The sequence below is a fragment of the Oncorhynchus mykiss genome, chromosome 12 (genome assembly GCF_057628025.1).
Source record: "Oncorhynchus mykiss isolate SJ-2025 chromosome 12, ASM5762802v1, whole genome shotgun sequence".
Lineage (NCBI taxonomy): Eukaryota > Metazoa > Chordata > Actinopteri > Salmoniformes > Salmonidae > Oncorhynchus > Oncorhynchus mykiss.
In genome coordinates, this window is record NC_143033.1 from 31,942,588 (window position 1) to 31,959,283 (window position 16,696).

Below are 16,696 nucleotides of genomic sequence, written 5' to 3' on the forward strand. Positions count from 1 at the left end.
GAACATTAATCACTTTAATAATGTTTACATATTTTGCATTACTCATTTGCATGTGTGTATACGGTATTCTATTCTACTAGTATTTTAAGTCTATGCTGCTCCGACATTGCTAATTGTCTACGGACAATTCCTTTGACCTCGTGGCTTGGTTTTTGCTCTGACATGTACTGTCAATTGTGGGACCTTATATAGACATCCAAATCATGTCCAATCAATTTAATTTACCACAGGTGGACTCCAGTCAATTTGTCGAAACATCTCAAGGATGATCAATGGAAACAGGATGCACCTGAGATTAATTTAGAGTGTCCTAGCAAAGGGTCTGAATACTTATGTAAATATTGTGTGTTGATTGATGAGGAACATTTTTTTATTTAATCAATTTTATAATAATGCTGTAACGTAACACAATGTTGAAAAAGGCAAGGGGTCTGAATACCTTCCAAATTCACTGTATATATTTATTTTTACATTAAAATTTTGATGTCACAAACATAGCATTTGTACAGTTGTTTATTAAAATTGTAATTATCTGTTACATTTGACTGTGTAAATCCTGCTATGATTAGATTGTGTTTTTTCCACTCTCTATTTCATTATTTCCTTAAAACAATAAAAGCTAATTTACCAACATTTCTGAAAATGGATATATGGTGTTTTGGAATGAAACTCTTCATTCATCTCTACAACTAAGGGGATGTGTCAAAATGATTGTCAAACATGGCCAGCTTGCCTGTTTCTATTAGCCAAAGGAACAATAGCGAAGATGATGCAACATTTTATTTGAGATTGGACTGAGGCAAGTGGATCAGAGTTTATTTGAACCTAATCTATTTCAACCTTTCCTCTGATTTAAACAAAGAACAGGTAATAACAAGAATAAGCTTGTTCGTCTTTTTTTCTTAACAGTCTCACTATTACATTACCCCGTTCTCCACTTCCCGCATTAGTGGAACTGCATTTGAGTCTTGAGACCAAATTTCATCCTAAAACTAGGTCTATAACATGCTCTTAACACAATCTGAAGACAGACACAACACATCCAGTGACTAAACCACAGCAGTGAGAAGAGCTGAACTGTGTGACATCATTACATGACAGTGCAATTAAAATGTGAAAACGCCTCCTCAGTGACCACATAACAGCTTGCTGGTGAGTCGCTCCTCAACTCTGTAAACGGTGACAAGACTCTCTTACGTTCACATTTTTTACATGGTGCTATTGACTGTACAGAATGAAACAAACCTTATGTGAATCAGTCACACACTGGACCTTGTGTTGCGAGACCAGAAAAGGGTGTGGAACAAATTGTGTTGCATCCATTTTATTCAAAATACATGTCTCTGTTTCAGTCATTAACAATAGTTGACAGACTTCATATACACAACACAATATGTCCAAGGCAATACTGTAGAAAATGTTGCAAAATGTTATTAAAAAGATTTTTTGTCAAGTAATCAAAAGGTATTATCTGCCAGCAGAAATTGTTGTAATGTTTAACAATATGAGGCCCTCTAAAACAGTTTATTACATTATAAGTCTGATGGACATTAATGCATCATAACACTGTATGAGTTGTCATTATTTAGTTCAGTTGAATTCGTTAAAAAATAGAAAAGGGATTGAAAACTACAAAACAAGTTCAGGTAATAATTTCTGACTTTGTCCTTGTAAATCATCACACGTCGTCATGTTATCAAGATGGTTAGTTCAGTTGCCAGCATCATTTATTAGCCCATGGCCACTGTTCTACACTGGTATTTTATTGCACACTCCCTTGAAGCAGTGGAACAAAAGCTATATTTTGAAATTGAGTGCAACCCTTGATGATGATGCACAAATCTGAGGACTGAATTTTGAAATATAGTGTAATTACTGTATAAGCTGATTTCACTGTGAGGCTCTCACTGCTTCTCCACCTTCTTCATTTTGACCAACCTGTTAAGGCCGGCAGACTCATAAAACAATTCCTATGACATCACAGGTCAATTCCTCCCCCCTTGTTGACTGTCCTCCTATCTGTCTGTGGAACTGCACCTGTCTATGGGTCTTCCAACAGTTTACCTTCTCCCTGAGAACGATGCTTTTGATGCTGGGCAGGAGGTGGAGAATGTTGCTGGGCAGAGACACCACCCCTGAGTTAGACAGGTTGAGCTCCTGTAAGGCAGCCAGTCCGCTAAACACCTCAGGGTTAAGTGGTCTCAGCCTGCTGTTGTGGGACAGGTCCAGGACCTGCAGGCTGCTCAGCTCACTGAAACTTTGGAGCTGGATGGAGGTGAGCTCAGACAGTCCACTGAGAGACAGGTAAGCCAGATCCCTTAGCCCTGTGAAGCTGTGCCTTTCGATGCTGAGGATGGGGTTGCCGTCCAGGCTCAGAGACCTCAGAGGGAGGCCCTGCAGCTTGGGCACAGCCCTCAGACGATTCCCTGCCAGACTGAGGCTCTGAATATTAGGAGGGCTTAGCACCTGTGGATCCCTAGTCGTGACAGTGTTCAGCAGGTTGTTAGACAGGTCCACATTGAGAGGTCCTGCACCGTGGCCCTTGTTGGAAAAGACCTCCAGGTTGACCTCCTGGAGCCTGTTGCCGCTCAGGTCCACCTCGGCCAGGGGCAAGCCAGAGAAGCAGCCGGGGGCCAGCTCCTCCAGGGTGTTGTGGCTCAGGTCCAAGGTCTCCAGGTAGCGCAGCCTGGAGAAGATGCTGCTGTTGAGCCTGGAGAGGAGGTTGTTGCTAAGGTCCAGGCTGGCCAGCGTGGTGTAGCCCGGCCCAGACAGCATGGAGTCAGCGATGGTGTGGATGGAGCTGGAGGACAGGTCCAGGGAGGAGGTGTCCAGGGGGATGGAGATGGGGACCACCAGGCCATGACCACGGCCCACCCCACTACAGTCAACCCGGGTCAGGCTGAAGCTGTGGAACAGGCCGAAGCTCTCGACTTCACAGCGACAACCCGGGTGGCAGTCCATCACTGCAGCCACATAGTGAAGGACAAGCAAGAACCAAACACTCACACCCAGGAAACTGGACATAGCAAATCCTGAGGAAGACGCAACATGTTTGATTAAATTATGTTTTCATTTCATGAATTCATTACATTCCTATTCAAGAATTTGGTTATTTAGAAGACCTATATTATTAACGTCTTCAAATAAGAACTTTTTTTCTCTTAGAATTAATGTAATGTCCCTCAGGACAAGTTCAATCATACGCTCAAATGCACAGAGATAACTAACATGAACACTTTTTCTATTTCGGTTGTCAAGGGAGATGAGAAATAGTGAGGAAAGTACTGTATATTTTCAGTATAAATTGCGATATGGTTTTTGGTCAGAGTAAATAACTTTCTCTGTGGGGGAAGCATTGGCTTGACTGTTGTAAATCATACAACCGTCTGTGTTCATTCATCCACCATGTATGCATCTATCATAATCACACATGGAGGGACCACATTTAGAGCCACTTAATATTTTTTTTAAACACATATTAGTCATAAATCATCATTAATGACCCTTTCGCTTTAATTAACAAAAGCAAACCCTACTGGTTTGACCTAGTTTTTTGGCTTGCTCCTCAAAAAATGCTGGCGCCCATGACAGAAGCCAAACGTGAGTCGGCTTGGGGGTGTGGTTTGATGTGTGTGTTTCTTGGGTGTGTCCTTCACGCCATCAAGACACACCCATCTGTCAGAACCTTTCCCGCAGCTGTTTCACCCCACTCAATCCCCACAAACAAACCTCCTGCAGGTTGAGTTAAATAATATACATGCAGATGTATGGTGATATGCTGGAGGAAGCTTTGAATAGGTCAGTAGCCTACAGAGCAATATGAGAAGAATGCAATTGCTGAATTTATGTAGATATTCTAAACTTAGTGTTTTGATCATTTTTTAAATGTAGTAACAGGTTCATGTAGAATAAACAACCCTTTACAAAATACCATTGAAGCAGGTAGCTGCAGTTGTTATACCAGAGATGTTCTGCTAATATAACAACAGTCCTCTCATGTCAGAGTGGTCATACCGCCCTGTGTGGTGTATCGTATATAACAGGAGTTCCTTCCTTGATCCTGGTGCAGAATACACAGGGTTTCTCCCTCCCCATATTGACTGATACCATTCAATTCAATAATAATAATAAAGACAATACAAGTAAAAGTTAGTGTCTAGTAACATTTTAATGCCGAGTGCCAGGTATCTCCATTTAGAGACATCAGTGTCAAGCCCGTCTGTCAGTCTCGACTTCATCACATAATCTTGCAAGTGTATGTGCTGGCTCCATACATGTTTCTGTGAACACATAGTCACTGTTTTATTACCAATTAGAGTTAGGATAGGTCATATCTGACACACAAACTGGTACTATGTTAAAGTTAGAACAGGTCAGATAATACCTACCCAATTATGGTCTCCCCATCAAACGACCGAGACTGGCGACTGGCAAACGCATCTAAAGTCCTCTCCATCTGTAGAACTAGGCAGAGTTGAGGCAAAGTTCATCAGTGACGTATGGAATGAAAAGGGTGTTGCAAATACTGGACATTTCTGCTGTACTGTATTATTAGTAATCACCTTCAGTCCCACATTGATGGGCATGGCAGCATAGATCAGCTTCTGATCCCGTATCAAAGACACTGATTAGATTATCAATGGTGGTTATGATTAGTATGGTGATTAGTATGGTGGAACCAACCTTATCGATGCATTCACCTTTCTATTTCACTTTAGATATCATGATCAGTGAAGTGAAATAGAATGGTATATGCAGCGATCAGGCTGGTTCCACCAGGCTAGGTTACAAAGGTGAATTGGGACAAACCTCTAAACTCTTTTGACCTTTGACCAGGTCAAATGTCACCAACCTAATTCAAGTGTTCTCCCTGTTCCATTTATAGGACGGCTCACAGCGAGGGATGTCTGCGTGAGTCTGAGGGTCCCCTAGCTGACCTTCTCTATGATGCATGTTCGGCTACAAACTGGACATCTCTTGAACAACTGCAGCTAACTACATAACCAGCAATAGCGTTATGTAACGTCGTTAGCTAGCTAAATTATACCAGAGATGTCATTATATTCCAGGATCTCTGGTTATACTCACCAGGCATGGTCAATCCGTATAAGGATTTTCAGTCTGCCGTCCTTGGAACGCGTTGGGGGCGATGAAACAACGGAGCCCCATTCAATGAAGGGAAGCAGAGTGGGCGGAGGGGCGAATTGCACGTGGAGCTTGGCAAAATGGGCCATGATTTGTTTATATATTTGTAATCATTTACTCACTGATACACTGAGGTTCCAAACTCTGCTTTAGACAAGACTGACTTTATGAACCAAATGATCCTATTTACACTTTGTCAATTTTGTTTCTGACTCATATCGATTCCACATAGGCCGTTTTCAAAGGGATTATTTGCTTTTTAGGGGCAGTCGTTCTTTAAGTACAATAAACTGCTACAGCACACCATCTCAAATACTATAACAACCATCTTCCTTTTCTCTCAGAAGCTACATTTGCACATTGGACATGTTGCGGATGAATCCTAGGCCTACGAGTTTATTCAGTATTCACAGAACATTCTTGTGGCCCTGTGTTCTGTGGTAAATCACACTGCTCAGATGTGTCATGTCAACCGGAGGGGTCACACCTGTCCCCACCTCTGCTCCGGGGAGGGATCAGTTGTGCAGTGTGTTTGTGAGTGTGTGCCCGGACAATGGAGTTATGGTGAAATACCTGCCAAGTGGGAGCATTGAGCTCCAGGTGTGCAGTACAAAGCACGGCTCACCCTATCTGAACTCTGGAACTTGAATGAGCTCTATCTATATTCACCTAGTATTTTGCATTGGCAATACAACTATTTTGAGTATTATTAGGTTTAGAGGTCGACCGATCAATCGGAATGGCCAATTAATTAGGGCCGATTTCAAGTTTTCATAACAATCGGTAACCTGTATATTTGGACAACGATTTGCAGAATTTATTTAACTAGGCAAGTCAGTTAAGAACACATTCTTATTTTCAATGACGGCCTAGGAACAACAAGGTTATAAACTTATCCTATAAAAAACAATCAATCTTAACATAATCACTAGTTAACTACACATGGTTGATGATATTACTAGTTGATCTAGCGTGGCCTGCGTTGCATATAATCGATGCGGTGCCTGTTAATTTCTCATCGAATCACAGCCTACTTCGACAAACTGGTGATGATTTAACAAGTGTATTTGCGAAAAAAGCACTGTCATTGCACCAATGTACCTAACCATAAACATCAATGCCTTTCTGTAAAATCAATTCACAAGTATATATTTTTTAACCTGCATATTTAGTTAATATTGCCTGCTAATGTGAATTTCTTATAACTAGGGAAATTGTGTCATTTCTCTTGCATTCCGTGCAAGCAGCCTGGCTCATTGCGAACTGTGTGAAGTCCATTTATTCCTAACAAAGGCCGTAATTAATTTGCCAGAATTGTACATAATTATGACATAACATTGAAGGTTGTACAATGTAAGAGCAATATTTAGACTTAGGGATGCCATCCGTTAGATAAAATACGGAACGATTCCGTATTTCACTGAAAGAATAAAAGTTTTGTTTTCTAAATTAGTTTCCGGATTCGACCATTTTAATGACCAAAGGCTCGTATTTCTGTGTGTTATTATGTTATAATTAAGTCTATGATTTAATAGAGCAGTCTGACTGAGCGATGGTAGGCACCAGGAGGCTCGTAAGCATTCATTCAAACAGCACTTTCGTGCATTTGACAGCAGCTCTTCGCAATGCTTCAAGCATTGCGCTGTTTATGACTTCAAGTCTATCAACTCGGGGTGCGCGCTAATAGCGTTTCAATCGGTGACGTCACTCGCTCTGAGACTTGGAGTAGTTGTTCCCCTTGCTCTGCATGGGTAACGCTGCTTCGAGGGTGGCTGTTGTCGATGTGTTCCTGGTTCGAGCCCAGGTAGGGGCGAGGAGAGGGACGGAAGCTATACTGTTACACTGGCAATACTAAAGTGCCTATAACAACATCCAATAGTCAAAGGTATATGAAATACAAATCGTATAGAGAGAAATTGTCCTATAATTCCTATAATAACTACAACCTAAAAACCTCTTACCTGGGAAAATCGAAGACCCATGTTAAAAGGAACCACCAGCTTTCATATGTTCTCATGTTCTGAGCAAGGAACTTAAACGTTAGCTTTTTTACATGGCACATATTTCACTTTTACTTTCTTCTCCAACACTTTGTTTTTGCATTATTTAAACCAAATTGAACATGTTTCATTATTTATTTGAGGCTAAATTGATTTTATTGATGTATTATATTAAGTTAAAATAAGTGTTCATTCAGTATTGTTGTAATTGTCATTATTACAAATAAATAAATAAAAATAGTCCGATTAATCGGTATCGGCTTTTTTTTGGTCCTCCAATATCGGTATCGGCGTTGAAAAATCATAATTGGTCGACCTCTAATTAGGTTCCATATTAGATCAACAGAACAATAAACGTAAAGGTACCTTATTAGAAAATGACTCAAGTAAAAGTCACTCAGAAAATCCTACTTGAGTATCCTACTCAAATTCCTTATATTAAGCAAATCAGACAGCACCATTTTATTTTTATTTACGGATAGCTAGAGGCACGCTCCAACACTCAGACATAATTTACAAACGAAGCATGTGTTTAGTGAGTCCGCCAGTTCAGAGGCAGTAGGGATGACCAGGGAATGTTCTCTTAATATTAATAAGTGTTTGAATTAGACAATTTCCCTGTCCTGCTAAGCATTCAAAATGTAACGAGTAACTTTTGGGTGTCAGGGGAACTGTATGGAGTAAAAAGTATATCATTAGTACATCATTAAAATCAGTAAAAGTTGACAAAAATATGAATAGTAAAGTAGAGTACAGATACCCCAAAAAACTACTTAATTAGTACTTTCAATTATTTGTTTTACTTAAGTACTTTACACCACAGTTTTTTTAATGAACTAATTAACAGACTTATTTGAAACTGAGTGCATATACTGCGTGTATTTCCTGTACTGACAACATTTCTCCTCTCACAGCCTCTATAGATAGATGTGGAGTTGGCCAATAATTCACCAACATAGAGGAGACCCGTTATTATCACCTCAACTACAATTATCACATCTACAATTACGGCATCCCTTTCCTTTCTCTGCTCTACCATTCTCTCACCACCACCCTTTTGCTTTCACTGTTCAAAGCATCACTAACTAAAACTACATCCTTTATCCTTTCTTTGGGGAGCAGAAGGTGTGTAAAGGCCATTGTATTATTATCTTGACAGATGGATGTTACTTTTTGGTCATCAAATAAAAGAGAAGTTTGGGGATTCTGAATAAAAGTATTTACTTGATACGAAACAAATCTAAATTCTTTATTGCATGATTTGACTTCTGGTAAGCCATGTATGCTTTTGTCTCATGTTTAGATCATTAACCTATACTACAACAGGGAATCACATAGCAGACTAAACTCCACTGCATGGTGAAGGAAGTTTGAGGAACTTCATCAGAATCTTCCTTCACCAAGTTTAGTCCGCCAGGAATCACATAGACAGCAATGTTATCGTTGTGATATGTTACAATGTTTCAAAAGTCAACAACAATTGTACTTTCCTCCAGACATAATAGCCTCAGAAAAAAAAGTTATGTGAACTGTCTTTTGAAAAGTTCAGGACACATTATATGGGTGATTTGAATGCAATGTAAACTGCTCACCCTTCTTGAAGAATTGTACCACGTTTGTGGCACTTATTCAGTCGATATGTTAAGATAGATCCCTTTGCGATGGCAAGAGACAGTATTATGTTAAAACAGACTGTCGTTTACATTTTTTCCTCTTTGTCTGCTTCCCCCATCTGCCGTATAACTTTTCACCAGTACAGTCCATGTAACGACTTTCACGCAAGCAGAAGTGTGCCGCCCATTTTAACCTATTTCTAACCTCGTTCTTCTCAGATTACTTTTGCGGAAAAACTCGTGCCATGGCTCACGATGCAAAATCTACTGCGGCCAAGCTATCCTGCAAACAAAAATCCTCCGTCAAGCCATCCGCGCTGTAGAATATGAATGCGCCCATGCACTGAACATTATGGTATCACGAGGAATAACCTATGCTTGACAGGGAAGACGATCCGATCTCTGAACCTCTTCAGATTTAGTGTCGCCAGTGAATTGTGTGACGATTATGTGATATGTTTATACCCAGTAACTTAAATAATTTAGGCAAATGATACTGACTTTATTCACACTTTTTTTGTTTCGGTTTCGGTAACAACATGCATCACACGCGGAAGCACATGCCTCCTAGGCAGTAGTTCGGTTAGATCCTATTCAGTGATTGAGATTCCACAGAACTAGGATTGCTTTTGGATCTCTTGAAATAGGTCAGAAATACGGTCTCGAAGCAAGGAAACAGCACTTGAAGGCACAAATTTGATCAAAATCATTTCCTGATTAATAAAGCTATGATTGGATTGTTTTTAATGATCATAACCTATTGTCAAATATGATAATGTATAAGATGTGGATGGTCATGATTTTATTTGAAGAGCTAATTCAAATAGATTGCCAGTTCTCTTAAAGGTGAATTGCCTTTCTTAGCCATACTGTCATTGAACAATGCTTTTTCATTCATTCATTTTTTCATTCATTTTTCAAATACACATGGTAATTAATCTCATATTCCCCAAAAATATATATCCCATATTGGAGACTCAATGAAAGTTTAACATACTGTTTCAAATATGTATCATTTAGAAAATACACATACAAAATACACATACATGACATAAATAAGCAATAAGACCCAAGGGGTTCTTAGGCACGACGTGAAGTGAAGTGCCTGAATACAGCCCTTAGCCATGGTACAGTATATTGGCCATATAACACAAACCCCCGAGGTGCCTTATTGCTATTATGAACCGATTACCAACATGAATAGAACAGTAAACATTTTGCATCATTCCCGTGGTGTATTGTCTGATATACCATGGCTTTCAGCCAATCAGCATCCAGGACCCAAACTACCCGGTTAATAATGGCATTTATCCCATGTTGGAGACTCAATTAAAGGACCTTTTCAAATACAGTACATTTGGAAAGTATTCAGACCCCTTCACTTTTTCCATATTTTGTTACGTTACAGCCTTATTCTAAAATGGATTTAAAAAATGAAAAAATCCTCATCAATCTACACACAATACCCCATAATGACAAAGTGAAACAGTTTATTTTTTGTTTTTGCAAATGTATTAAAAATAAAAACAGAAACACCTTATTTACATAAATATTCAGACCACTTGCTCTGAGACTCGAAATTGAGCTCAGGTGCATCCTCTTTCCATTGATCATCCTTGAGATCTTTCTACAACTTGAATAGAGTCCACCTGTGGTAAATTCAACTGATTGGACATGATTTGGAAAGGCACACACCTGTCTATATAAGGTCTCACAGTTGACAGTGCATGTCAGAGCAAAACCAAGCCATGATGTCAAAACTATTTTCCGTAGAGGTCCGAGACAAGATTGTGTCAAGGCAAAGATCTGGTGAAGGGTACCAATACATTTCTGCAGCATTGAAGTTCCACAAGAACACGGTGGCCTCCATCATTCTTAAATGGAAGAAGTTTGGAACCACCAAAACTCTTCCTAGAGTTGGCCATCCAGCCAAACTGAGCAATCGGAGGAGAGGGGCCTTGGTCATGGTCACTCACTTACACGAGCTCCCTCTTCAAAGCCATCTCCAAGGCTATCTGCAATGACTCAGAATGAGCCAGCTGGGTCTGTATGCGCTGCTCCATAGGAGAGAGCGGCTGGATGAACTGGTCCCGTGCTAGCTCGCTCTGCACGGAGGGGGGCATGTGAGCTTATGCCAACAGAGAGAGGCTCTCAATGTCATTAGCTAGCACCCGTAGTGGCTCTCCAGGCTGCCTGCGTCTATTACTCAGTTTGGAGCGCAGCAGCCCGGGCTGCACACACTGTCCAAAGCGCCTCCTCAGTGCTCCCACTAAAGCCCCATAATCTTGTCTGTCCTCGGGGCTAATCAATATCAAACAGGACATAGCATCATCCGGGAGGCAAAAAGCCAACTGCAGTGCCCTTTCTTCATTCAACTACCCACCAAAATGAGCTAACAGTTCAAACTGAGCATGAAAAGCTTCCCAATCCTATTTTAACAGATACGGATGCAATCGGGAACTGGGCGCCACCATGTTTGTTTAAATCCTGAGCCCCAGATTCCTCATCCCGCAGCGTCGAGATCACCCCTTTGGTCAGCCCATCAGAATCCGCACAAGGCACAGTCGATGAAGCACTCATGCCATCATTCTTGCGGTGTCCCTCAGTCGTCCTCTGTGCTCCGATGCCCTGGCAATCTCCTCAGCCACATCCTCCGACGTCCATGCAAACGCACCTCCTTGGCCATAATCGTCCCCTATCTCCACCTTCACTTTCGGATTCCCTCGAAGCATTTTCAACCCCCGTTCTCACGTACGTTAGCTAGCCACGGTAGTCAGCTAGGTAGCTGGCTAACTTTTATCTACGTTTTTAATTCTGACACCAATGTAATGACCTGGCTAGATCGTAAAGGAACAATTGTCCAGACAGTTGATTGAGTTTACGAATTCACGGTTTATTAACTAAACTCCACACAGGCTACTGTTTGGCTGTAGTCCAATGAAAGATACCCGTACAAAACAACCGTGGCATTCTCTTGTGAAGACCAGACGTAAGAGAGAGAACAATGGCTAAACATGGTGTTAACTTGCAATGCTCCACAGTCTTTCCTTCCACATCTGAAGGGAAGACATGTCCTGGTGAGAACTGACAACAGCACAGTGGTGGCTTACATCAACCATCAGGGTGGACTGAGGTCTCACCGCCTCCATCTTATGGCACGGGATCTCCTTCTCTGGGCTCAGGAATGTCTAGCGTCTCTACGCACAGTGCACATACCTGGCATCCTGAATGTGGCAGCGGATATTCTCTCAAGGGAGGGCCCGCCACCTTTGGACTGGAGCCTACATCCCCAGGTGGTGCAGCACCTGTGGGACAAGTTCAGCAGGGCACAGGTGGACCTGTTTGTCTCCCTGGACAATGTGCACTGCCCCCTGTGGTACTCCATGTCAGAGCCACCAGGGCCTCGGGGCTTGGACGCTCTGGCTCACGATTGGCCAGGGCTGGAGCTTTACGCATTCCTCCCATTTCCCCTGATCCAGGCTGTGCTGGACAGGAACAGGATGGCAGAGCATCGTCTGCTTCTGGTGGCCCCATACTGGCTCAGACGACCCTGGTTCAGCCTTCTCCTGTCCCTGTTTTCTGGGACACCTTGGCAACCTCCCCTGAGACCGGACCTGCTGTCTCAGGCTGGGGGAACTCTGTCGCATCCGAGGCAGCACCGCCTCAGGCTGTGGGCTTGGCCACTGCACCAATGGTCCATGTTAGGACTACAGGAGGGTGTAATAAACACCATGCAGAGTGCAAGGGCACCGGCTACAACCTCGGCATACCAGTTGCGCTGCCGGTTGTTCTGCTCTTGGTGCACTGGTATTGAGGTGCTGCCCGAGCCATACGGGGTGCAGTATGACCTCCAATACCTGCAGTATCACCTGGATGAGGGCTTAGCAGCCTCTACACTGAGAGTGTATTTGGCCGCTATATCAGCCTGTCATGTGGGGTGGATGGACAGGCCAGTGGGGCACCATCCCTTGGTCTCCAGGTTTAGGAAGGGGGTTCGTCGCCTGTGTCCAGATCCGCTCTGTGGCGAGCTGGGATCTGGATGTTGTCTTGGCAGCTTTGGCAAAGCCACCATTCGAACCGTTGGAGCCTGCCTCCCTGAAACACCTCTCTATGAAGGTGGCTTTCTTGGTAGCAATTAATTCCATGAAGAGGGTGGGTGTGAGCTCCATGCTCTTTCGGTAAGTTCTGAGTGCTACTGGATGGACCCCGGGGGGGTTATATCTCTCTGCCCCAACACTTCATTCCTCTGAAGGCTCTGTCAGACAGGCATGTGAACATCCATTCTAACCTGTCTGCTTACGATCCCCCGGCAGTGGCGGGGGGGGGGGGTCTGGGCCTCCCCCCGACATGCTGTGCCCTGTGAGGGCACTGGTTGCCTATGTGGAATGGACACGGTCAGTGAGAACAACACTTGGCTTGGGGGCTTGGCTCTCTGTCTGCTATGGTGAGAGAGTCCTGGGGGCTTGGCTATCAAAGCTCACTGTCACATACTTTTAATGTGGGGCTATGACAGTCAATTGCAAATTAGTCTGACATAATGTCTCTTATCTCACCATCACTAATGAGATGGGTGTGCATGAAGCATGTCGCGTCAGACCTTCTCAAAGTCAGGGGGCATAGTCGACAGTGCGCACCTCATTTCTGCTGTCACATCTAACCTGGATATTTGGTTTTAATGCAGACGAGTGCACTGAATCCAGCTTCATACAGATATGAACTGGCGAAGGGTACCATGAGTTTTATGGTGCTTTCAAGACAACTGGGAACTCTGAAAAATACATGGTAAAATCATGATGTCAGTGATTTTCAGGTTGGAAAGTTGGAGCTCTAGAAATAGGCCTGAGTTCCTGAGTTGGAATTCCGAGTTGGATGACCGTTCAAAATGATTTTTCCCACTCAAAGCTAGTTTTTTCACCAGTTGTCTTGAATGCACTGAAGTCGGAAGTCTGAGATTTCTAAGTTCTGAGTTCCCAGTTGTTTTGAATGCCGCATTTATGCTCAGATGGAGACTGCAGGATATTCCCTTTGAGTCTGAAACCAAAACTCCTGCATTGTGAACCATGAATGCGTTGTCTGCAGCATTCGGTCACATCCAGCTTGATCACTTACCGGCATGTCAACTGAGCCAGGATCAAACAAATTGGGAAGTGGGTCCTAAAGTGTTCTTCTAAGCATTGGAGATGAGCATTCACTCGTGTGGGACACCTACTGATGCTGTCTTATGTTAGAAACGTGCACAGCGGAGGGAAAGGGGCATGGTTCGCGTTTGAAAAAATGATTTCCTCTGATCTGAATACTCTGATTTGGTCTCTCATCTGTAGACTGCTTTTGTATTTCCCCTGCATGCTTGCGTTCAGTTTGTTCAGTTTACCAAATATGTCTGTTACATAGGCAAGGAGACACATTTTCTTACACAGAAAGTCAACCAGGTGTTTGTTTTTGTTTTGACATCCATTGTAAAATAAACAGTTCCTCTCTCAATGCAAAAAATCTTTCCAACACTCCCCCTCGATAACCACCAAACCTCGGTGTGAAGTAGAACATTGTCAGGCTCTGATCCCATATCTTCGCATAGCTTTGTGAAAAGGCAGGTGCGCAGTGGATCTGGTCTAGTTTACAATTGAAGTTACCTGCTGCAGTATATCTCCAAGTTCTGTGCTCAGCTCTTTTGCCGCCATTTGCTCTCGGTGTATCATACAATTCTTCCATATGGCAGAGGGAGACACATTCATAACTGCAGTGCATTCGGAAAGTATTCAGACCCCTTGACTTTTTCCACATTTTGTTACGTTACAGCCTTATTCTAAAATTGATTAAATTGTCTTGTCCCCCCTCATCAATCTACATACAATACCCCATAAAAACAGATAAAAAAAAAACAGTTTTGCAAAAGTATTTAAAATAAAAACCTGATTTCACATTTACATAAGTATTCAGACCCTTTACACAGACTTTGTTGAAGCACATTTGGCAGTGATTACAGCCTTGAGTCTTCTTGGGTATGACACTTCAAGCTTGGGACACCTGTATTTGGAGAGTTTCTCTCATTCTTCTCTGCAGATCCTCTCAAGCTCTATCAGGATCTCTCTGTACTTTGCTCCATTCATCTGCACAGCTATTTTTAGGTCTCTCCAGATAATGTTAGATTGGGTTCAAGTGCTGGCTCTGGCTGGGCCTCTCAATGACATTCAGAGACTTGTCCCAAAGCCACTCCTGCATTGTCTTGGCTGTCTCCTTAGTGTCATTGTCCTGTTGGAAAGTAAACCTTTGCCCCAGTCTGAGGTTCTGAGTGCTCTGGAGCAGGTTTTCATCAAGGATCTCTCTGTACTTTGCTCCGTTCATCTTTCCCTTGATTCCTGCCACTGAAAAACTTGCCCACAGCATGATGCCGCCACCCCCATGCTTCACCGTAGGGATGGTGCCAGGTTTCCTCCAGACGTGATGCTTGGCATTCAGGCCAGAGTTCAATCTTTGTTTTATCAGACCAGAGAATCTGGTTTCTCATGGTCTGATAGTCATTTAGGTGCCTTTTGGCAAACTCTAAGCGGACTGTCATGTGCCTTTTACTGAGGAGTGGCTTCCGTCTGGCCACTCTACCATAAAGGCCTGATTGGTGGAGCACAATTCCTTCGACCTCATGGCTTGGTTTTTGCTCTGACATGCACTGTCAACTGTGGGACCTAATCTAGACAGGTGTGTGCTTTTCCAAATAATGTCCAGTCAATTGAATTTACCGCAGGTGGCTTCCAATCAAGTTGTAGAAACATCTCAAGGATAATCAATGTTAAGGTTTTTTTTTTATATTAATTTGCACAGAAAAAAAACTGTTTTCACTTTGTCATTATGGGGTATTGTGTGTAGATCGATAAGGATTTGAATAAGGTTGTAACATAGCCAAATGTGGGAAAAGTGAAGTTGAAGATCTGACTACTTTCCGAATGCACTGTATGTGTGAAACACATCTCGCTGTCCTAGAAATGCCATGGACATTATGAAAACAAGCCGAGATCCCCCAATATTCACTGAATAGTGTCTAAACGAACTACTGACTGGGAGGCATGTGCTTCAGCATTTGATGTATGTTGGTACCGAAACCAAACAAAAAAAAGTGTGAAAAAAGACAATACTATTTGCCTACCTTTTTGAATGAAGTTACTGGATATAAATATTTCACATCAACATAACATAGTTATCTGGCGACACTAAATCTGTTAAGAATAGGTTCTCTCTTCTGTCAAACATATTACGCTTGATACCATAACGTGCAGTGCATGCGTACACAAATTCTACAGCGCGGATGACTTGAGCGATCATTTTCGTTTGCAGGATAGCTTGACCGCAGTCAAAATCCAGCCTGGGACGGAGGCTCAACAACACAAATAAATGTAGTCCTTGAATTAACACATTTCATGAGATTGATGTTTGATGTTTGACTTTAATTGCAGTAAAACTTTTCATTTGATATGTTTTCTTAAAGCTAATATGCGAACATATGATCTAACAAGTCAAGAAGTCAAAAACATTATTTTAATTGGTATGAAACAAATATATGCTGGATACATTTGACACGCAATCTAAATGTAAGCAAACCGATACTTATTCTTGATCTGAGGGAAAAATCTAAGTAGGCCCCTTGAGCCCATTTATCCCATGGGATGATAACATTTTGCCTGTAAACCTTCCTCCCACATGCTATTTTCTTACGCCCAAGGCTATACATTCCTACCGCCAGAGGGCGAATGGAGTTTGCCAAATGAAGTGATTTGCATCTTTGTCGGGTAGCCCCCATTCATACGATCGCAATAAGCCTTTGGCAGGCAGCTTTCTCATCTCTGTCGTTTAGCCTCCGCTCAGAGAATAGCTATAAACCCAAGACAAGTAATCTAGCCATGATTTAATTTGAAAGACAATAGCAAGGAATTTCTTTAATCTCAAATG

General features: G+C 42.3%; 1 protein-coding gene across 3 annotated transcripts; it reads right to left on the reverse strand.

The window, feature by feature from the left end:
* Positions 1–1,308: 1,308 nt before the first annotated feature.
* LOC110537440 (tsukushi) lies at positions 1,309–9,308 on the reverse strand. Of its 3 annotated transcripts, none has more exons than XM_036937392.2 (4): positions 8,738–9,199; positions 5,089–5,216; positions 4,389–4,464; positions 1,309–3,032 (listed from the first exon to the last, which is right to left on the reverse strand). In XM_036937392.2, the coding sequence occupies exon 4, from the start codon at positions 3,022–3,024 to the stop codon at positions 1,957–1,959; it is 1,068 nt and encodes a 355-aa protein (XP_036793287.2). In that variant the 5' UTR covers positions 3,025–3,032; positions 4,389–4,464; positions 5,089–5,216; positions 8,738–9,199; the 3' UTR covers positions 1,309–1,956. The 3 variants fall into 3 exon arrangements, with proteins under 3 accessions (XP_036793287.2, XP_021479163.3, XP_021479162.3); XM_021623488.3 differs by having other exon boundaries at positions 5,089–5,129; positions 8,738–8,869; XM_021623487.3 differs by lacking the exons at positions 4,389–4,464; positions 5,089–5,216 and having other exon boundaries at positions 8,738–9,308.
* Positions 9,309–16,696: the final 7,388 nt, after the last annotated feature.